Source organism: Impatiens glandulifera, chromosome 7 (assembly GCF_907164915.1).
Source record: "Impatiens glandulifera chromosome 7, dImpGla2.1, whole genome shotgun sequence".
In the NCBI taxonomy this organism is placed as follows: Eukaryota; Viridiplantae; Streptophyta; class Magnoliopsida; order Ericales; family Balsaminaceae; genus Impatiens; species Impatiens glandulifera.
In genome coordinates this window covers 24,781,409-24,789,224 of record NC_061868.1, presented here as the reverse complement: position 1 = coordinate 24,789,224, position 7,816 = coordinate 24,781,409, and the positions used below count along the sequence as shown (strand labels likewise).

General features: G+C 37.4%; 1 protein-coding gene across 1 annotated transcript; it reads right to left on the bottom strand.

Moving 5' to 3' along the window:
• Positions 1–1,567: 1,567 nt before the first annotated feature.
• On the bottom strand, positions 1,568–2,816 carry LOC124945225 (thylakoid lumenal 19 kDa protein, chloroplastic). The gene is made up of 2 exons (XM_047485617.1): positions 2,247–2,816; positions 1,568–1,888 (listed from the first exon to the last, which is right to left on the bottom strand). Exons 1-2 carry the CDS (start codon positions 2,766–2,768, stop codon positions 1,655–1,657), a joined length of 756 nt encoding a protein of 251 aa, XP_047341573.1. The 5' UTR covers positions 2,769–2,816; the 3' UTR covers positions 1,568–1,654.
• Between the last annotated feature and the right edge of the window lie 5,000 nt (positions 2,817–7,816).

The following is a 7,816-nucleotide window of genomic DNA, read 5'->3' as shown; positions in this document are numbered from 1 at the left end:
ATCTGGTGGATTATTGTTCCTGAGAAAATTACAGTCGGGGCTTTCAATAGATACTGAAATTGACTCTTCATAGCCCTTTCCATAAGACCAAAGTGATTAAAATTGTCCTTGGTCTTTAACAAGCAGGTGCAAGTAGATTTCCATTAAACACGTCTAGGAAAGTTCTCAATTACCGTTTTGGTTTTGCATTTGGTTGGTGCCATCTGCAAAAAAACATTAAGTCAGAATAATGAAAGTAAATACTACTTCTTTAAAGGAAATAAGACACCTGTCGCAGGCGACAGTGCATCTGCCGCAGGCGACGGTGCATCTGTCGCAGACGACAGTGCATCTGTCGCAGACGACAGTGCATCTGTCGCAGGCGGGAGATGCATCTATCGCAGGCAAATAGTATATTCTGTCTGTGACAGATGCATCGTCGCTTGCGACAGATGCATGGTCGCTTGCGACAGATGCACTGTCGTCTGCGACAGATGCACAATCGGCTGCGAAAATGCATCGTCGCCATCGACAGCCTGCAACAGCTTTCGACAGAAGCATTTTAAACCCAAAACTATGCATTCAGCCAATAAACCTAAACCCATACCTAAACCTAAATCCTAAACCATTCTTCCATTATAGCATGCATGGAATATAAACGATATAAAATGGGAAAACTCGGATAGAAACGGGAAAACATGAAAGATAAACTCACCTTCGTCGTTCTGGAGTTCTGATTCTCGTCGGAGACTCTTATTTGTCGTCGGGGTTTGGGGGAGAGGACGTCGTCGATGTTTCGGGGGCTTTTCGTCGTCGTCGTCTTCGGCTTGATCGGTCGTCTTCGGGGGGTAGGGGAAGTTGAAAAGAGAGAGAGGGAGGGAAAGGAGAAGGAAAGGGAAACGACGGAAAAGAAAATCAATTTTTTTTTTTAATTAAAGGGCAAAAGTGACATTTTGCCTTGGCAAAAGGTTAAAAATGAAAAAATTAGTAAAAGCATGCTATATATAGTAATTATACTCTTATGAGGGTTATTTCATCAAATTGACCCACATGTCTAAACTCATTTAATAAATAATAAAGAATAAACAACAACCCTTTTATTATACTTTTTTCTGTTTGTTACATATACAGAGACTAGAAGGATAATGTGAGCTTGCGTTGTTGTAAAACGATTCAGTTTATACCTAGTCTTTCATTTGCTAACGTAGTAGATGACTTGTTCGACGTTATCATTCTCTTGGGTGATGAGGCAATCAATTGCAGTTTCGTGAGGATTGGTGGCATCAATTGATTGGGAGAGATTGTATGTATACATTGTTCCATGATTTTGTTAAAGGCCTCTTGGCATGTTTGTCCCACTCCAATCTCTTGTCTTTTCAAAGCAACTTGAAGAATGGACGCTTTAAACTTCTTTCCTGTTTTTGGTTAACAGTGATTTGATCTTCTCTAGATCAACTTCAATGTGTTGTTGGGTAATTGTGAACCCAAATATCTTTAAATATTGTGGTTACATGGAATGAAAACTTTTTAGAATTAAATTTCATAATTCTTTTACATTTATAATTATTAAAAATAATTATGATTTGAGTTTACAAAAATGCTTAATGTATTTATAATAGAGAAAATTAATATAACTAATACAACTTCCAATTAATCTTCAAGATCAATGAATCAATCAATTGGATCCAATCGTTTTAAAAGATTGGTGGAGGTGCCTGAGGGTTTCCTCGTCCCTGTTCCATTCCGGCGCCGGTGAGTTCACAAAGTGTGCGTATAGCTTGTTATTGGCGCATGTCACCGTGATTAAGCTATGAGCCCCAACCCCGTTGATCTCATAAACATAGTATACTTGACCGTTGTCGTTTTTCTTCTCCTCCGATGTCACACTATCTGCACTCGCAATCAGATCCTGCAACAAATGGACATCTATCATTGACGGGCGACTCTGTGTTTAAGAATTCTCGAAAGAAAAATGATTAGGAGCATTACTTTTGGGAGCGACTTATACAGCGAAAATGAACTCGCTGTTATACGAAAGTGACTTTGTTATACAAAAGAGACCTCGTTGTTATACAAAAGGGACGAGATCTTTTTTGTATAACAACGATGTCACTTTCGTATAACAACGAGGTCACTTTCGTTGTACGAGTCGTTCCCAAAGTAGTGTTCCATATCATTCCTCTTATCGAAATATAATCAATCAAACACTTTGATCATGAACAACCCACCTATCTACTTTGATTTATTACTGTAATTCTAATATATACCTGGAGATAGACGTCAGACAAAGCTAAATTGTTGAGGACGGCGTCTTTAGGAGCGAGCTGGCGGAATCCGGCGAGATAAGTGAGGTACTCTTTCTCTTGTCGTTTCTTAGGATTATAAAATTCGCTGTCAGTTCCATTTGTGCCTTTCTCGACCTTGGATACCAAACGCTCTTTCCATCCATCGGGAACATCATACACATATTCTGCCGTATCCTTCTTGCTAGCGTTCCCTCCGTATCCTCCGTAATTTGCAGCGCTCGCGGCTGTTCCGTAGTAGATCTGATACGCTGTCGTCTCTGCGAGGGACGGAGCGGCGGGGGCCGTAAGAATTACAGCGGCTGCGACGCCGGCGACGAGGGATTTGGCTACGGTGGAGAGACAGATTGAGATGGTTTTGGAGTGAGGAGGTGTTAGATTCGGGGGTTTGTAGAGGAAGGAGGTCGGATTTGCGATGGATTTTGAAGATGCTCCGGCGTTGTTAGAGGAGGGGAGGAGAGCTGAAGGTGAGAGAATTGTGGCCATAGAGATAGGATGTGGTGGTGCAGAGCTGGCGGGCCTCTTTTCAACCGGAGTTTCAAAATATATATATTTACAAACCAAGTTCTTATCTTGGTTAGATTTTCTTTATGGGACCAATCATCATCAACCAGTCCAAAATAATTTGATTTATTAAAATAGTCAATAATTGTTTTCTAAGTAAATTGAAATAAAAAATATAAATTAATTTTGACACGAATTCATACATTTATTAAGGATTTTTATTTGAATTTACATACAAGAATCCAGAGAAAATGTTTTATTTGACAAATTTGTATATTCATTATTTGATTTTTGAAGGACATAAATCATTGTTATTTTCATCAAAGTAATAGTGAAGACTAGAGAAAAACTATTTGAAAAGTCAAAATTTGTTAAAATTTCATCTTTTTTATTGAATATAGTAAAATGAGGCGAGAAAACGACAATTCCTAAGGTCGTCTCATTTTTTAAATTAAAATAAAATTATTGAATACATGCAAAGTGTTAACGTAAACCCTAATTAAAATTAAAAATGTCTAAAAATATAAATTTAAAATATTTGTCTCGAATAAAATCACCCTAATTAATTTGGTTTGTTTTTGTTATAAATATTGTTTTTAGATATTTTATATATTTTTAAAAACAAAATAAACATTTAAATATATGAAATAAGAGAAAATGAAACAAATGGTCTCTAAATAGTTAGAATTAGGCGGCTCAGCCAGGTTTGGATAGCTAAGTTAGAAGAATTGCTGATTTGTCTATGCATTGAAGAGGAAAATAAAAATGGCTCAAAGAAAAACTTTAGTCAACATGTAAAAACAAGAAGAAACATAATTCTTTTGTAAAAACAAAACATTAATCCTAAATGCGCAATTTCTAAGAAGTTCACGGGAAAGTGTTTCAATTGCAATGACATGGGCCATAGATCTTCCGATTGCAAGAAGCCGAGATGAGTTCAAGAGGCTAACTTAACTTAAGGATTATCGGATATGGATCTATGTGCGGTGATATATGTGGTTAACTTGGTGGGGTGTAATCCATGAGAATGGTGGATTAACACATGAACTATAATAAATGTTTGCTCTAACAAAGAAGTATTTTGCAAGCCTTGAAGAAGTGAAGAATGGTAAAACAATTGTTAATGGAGAATGTTGGGGAAAATTAAAAACAAAGTAAAGAAAAAAGTTAATTAAGTGAAAAGTAATTAACTTAGAAATAAACAAAAGCTACGAAACATTAAACAACTGAATTTTGATGATGTTTAATTAGAATAAAGCTAGATGTTTAAATTAGAATAAAGCTAAGTTGTCTATTTTGTTTTGTGCAGGTGCATAAGACTATGCTAATTTAGACGTGGTCTAAGATGACTAATTAGACGTAGTTAGACATGGTAGTCTAACTCCTTTAGACTTGGTCTAAAGGGAAACGTAGTTAGACGTGGTACTTTAACTCCTTTAGACTTGGTCTAAAGGGAAACGTAGTTAGACGTGGTAGTCTAACTCCTTTAGACTTGGTCTAAAGGGAAACGTAGTTAGACGTTGTAGTATAACCCCTTTAGACTTGGTCTAAAGGGAAATGTAGTTAGACGATGACGTCTAACTCCTTTAGACTTTGTCTAAAGGGATGCGTAGTTATACGAGGACGTCTAACTCCTTTAGACTTAGTCTAAAGGAATGCGTAATTAGACGAGGACGTCTAACTCCTTTAGACTTGGTCTAAAGGGATGCGTAGTTAGATGAGGACGTCTAACTCCTTTAGACTTGGTCTAAAGGAATGCATAGTCAGACGAGGACGTCTAACTCCTTTAGATTTGGTCTAAAGGGATGCATTGTTAGACGAGGACGTCTAACTTCTTTAGACTTGTCTAAAGGGACGCGCAGTTAGACGAGGACTTCAAACTCCTTTACACTTGATCTAACGGAGCACTTCTAATGCCTTACTTCAGCAGTCGTCTGAAGAAAGCATACGTTTAACCACGATCAATTAGTTGTCTGCTACTCCTGCTCCACTCACTTCTGTGTAGTCCGACAAGACAACTAATTATATCAAATGAATGAACGCCACGTACGCAAATATCCTTCCAACTGTCTGTTTAGTACAAGACAACTTCAGAGGATATTCGACGCACAACAAGTTTGGTATGGACACAATCCATTTTCTCAGAGTCTGCTATATTCTGGTACTATGGGCGGCCTTCCAACATACATTTTCCATGTGTCCACAAAATCAATTATTGTCTAGTTATGAGAATATTGTTGTGAATATTATAAGTTGAACAGAGGTTGTAAGATGTATATTATAAGTAATATAATATTATAAGTTAGCTAGCTCAATAAGTTGTATTTGATTTAAAGTATTTAGTGGATATCGTTCCGGTTGTGGAAGAAGGGGGTGACGTAAGAGTTTTATCTCTGAACATCCATAAAACTCCCTGTGTTATTTACTTTCTATCATTCATATTCCATCGGTTCAAAGCTTCAAATCCGACGAACACTTCCGCACTTGAATCTGTTTCAAGAGTTCGAAGGATTTGTGAAGAATAGAAACAAATATTAATCCCTCATAGGATTATTATCGAATCGTTTATCATAAACTATTATTAATAGTCACACCCTTGTCTCTATTGTTAGCACCGATCCTATCAAGTGGTATCAAAGCCTCATTTTCTATTCTCAAGCACCAAAAGAACCTGAATCATGACTAAAGATGCCAACTCCTCTAAGATTCCTATGTTTTCGAAAGAAAACTACATCGTGTGGAAGAAGAGAGTTCTTTCTCATCTTGTGTCCATAGATGATGACATGTGGAGTGTTGTCACATAAGGTCCTATCAAGATAGAGAAAGACAGATCTGAGTGGACAAATGAAGACAAGAGGAAGAAGAACCTCGACAACTTGGCCATGGATATCTTATACAGATCTCTTGACGACAACATGTTTAACTACATCATATCATGTGAGTCTGCCAAATAAGTTTGGGAAAGACTCACTCAACTCTGTGAAGGCAACAGGCAAACCAAAGAAAACAAGATTACGATGTCACCCAGGAGTTCGACAACTTTAAGATGCATCCTAGAGAAATGATGTCTGAGTTTGATGCAAGATTCAACAAAATCATCACCACTCTATCTATTTTGGGCAAGACCTATATTAATTGAGAGATTTCTATCAAGATCATGCGAGCTTTGCCAAGGGAGTGGGACATCAAGACTATAGCGATGAGGGAGTCCAAAGACCTCAATAAGATGGAACTCTTTGACTTGCTTGCCGATCTGAATGCCTACTTGTTCAAGTTGAATTCTAGGAATGAAGAAGAACACCTCACATCCACCATCATAACCAAGGCTTTGGTGACTTCTGAGGAGCCACCAGTTGCCACTGAAGTAAAGAAGGATGCCTAGTAGCTCAGCAGCGACGCAATGGCTCTCTTCGTGAAGAAATTCGAAAAATTCATGAAGAAGAGTAATTCTAACTCAAACTCTTCAAATAATAACAATGATGATAAGACTAACTCTAAGACTGACGTAAAGTGTTTCAACTGTGGCAAATTATGTCATTACAAATCAGAGTACAGGAACCCAAAACGTGATGAGAAGAAGAAAGACAACGAAAATTAGTTGAAGGCTCTCATGACGGCTCACAACAAGGCTAAGTGGATCCAAAGTGACTCACACAACTCATCATCCAGTGATAGTGATAATGAAGAGGTTGCTTGTTTCATGGTAAGAGAAGAGGAAAACACTGAGGTATTTGATTTCTCTTTAGAAGAGTTTTTACGAGATGACTTAGTCACTACACTCAATGACATGGTCATGGAGTACAGAAAGTTATCTGAATCTCAAAATGAAATAAGATCAAAATTTGAAATCGATAAACCTATTTTATCTGAAACTAATGATTCAAAAGTTTTTGAAAACAACATGGTTGAGATCTTATCTGAAAATGAGAAACTTAAAGAAAAGGTTCAATCAATGTTTTCTGGAAACCAAAGTTTAACTTATATTGTCAGTTCTCGGACAAGGTCTGGAGTAGCTGTCAAATATCAAATTAGCATGTTAAGGCCTGTCGGATGCAAATTCAGTTTAGGATATGACAAAGCTATCCCAGATAAATCCAGTGAAAAGTTAAACTCAGCAACAAACAAGTTTAAGCCAATAAGCTTTGTCAAAGAGAGTTTAACTGATATTGGAACTGATTCAAGTTGTGAGGATCTAACCTTAAAGGATGAGATTATTTATGTTTCGCCAACTGTAGGCTGGTTGAAACCTAGAAAGGAAGCATCCAGCAAGTCAAGCATATCAAAATCTAACAAGAAGTCAAGGAGTTTTAAACAAATACCATCCTCTAAAGTTAAGGGATCAGCTGCTAGCAGGAAGACGTTTGCTAAGCCTAAATCATACGCACAAATCACAACACAAAATGGAAATTCCATCAAAATAAATCAAATATGGATTCCTAAGGGACTGATTGACCGAGGTCCCAAGTGAATGTGGGTACCAAAAACTATAAATACATTTTTGTGTAGGTGATACAAGGCAGCTGCATGGAGGAAATTTTGAACACACTCTTTTGAGAACATGCTCTAGCAGATCAACAAGTGGCACATTTGCCACTCCCATGGACAAAGTTTTTCTTCCTTAAAATTATTTTTGAGTCTTGAGGACCTCAAATCATTTATTTATCTGTTTTTAAATATGCATAAATTTGAGGGAAATTTTAATGTTTAAAATGCTCAGACAGATGCACGTAGACGAAAGCTTTAATTAGGCATGGCATTTTAGCCCCGACGGGTCGGGTACCCGAAGGAACCGAACCGATCGGTTCGGGTAATTTTCTTGTTTTTCGGTCCCGGGTAATTTTGGGTCGGGACTATTTGGTTCCGGTTCGGGTCCGGTTCGGTTCCGGGTACCCGAACAAAATTTCGATAATTAATTTTTTTTCTGGTTCTCACTTTTCCGTTCAGATTCTCTTCTTTTTTACATTTATGTTGCCGAGAAGAAGATGATGATTCCATACTTCCATAATTCCATTTCATAGATAAGTTATATA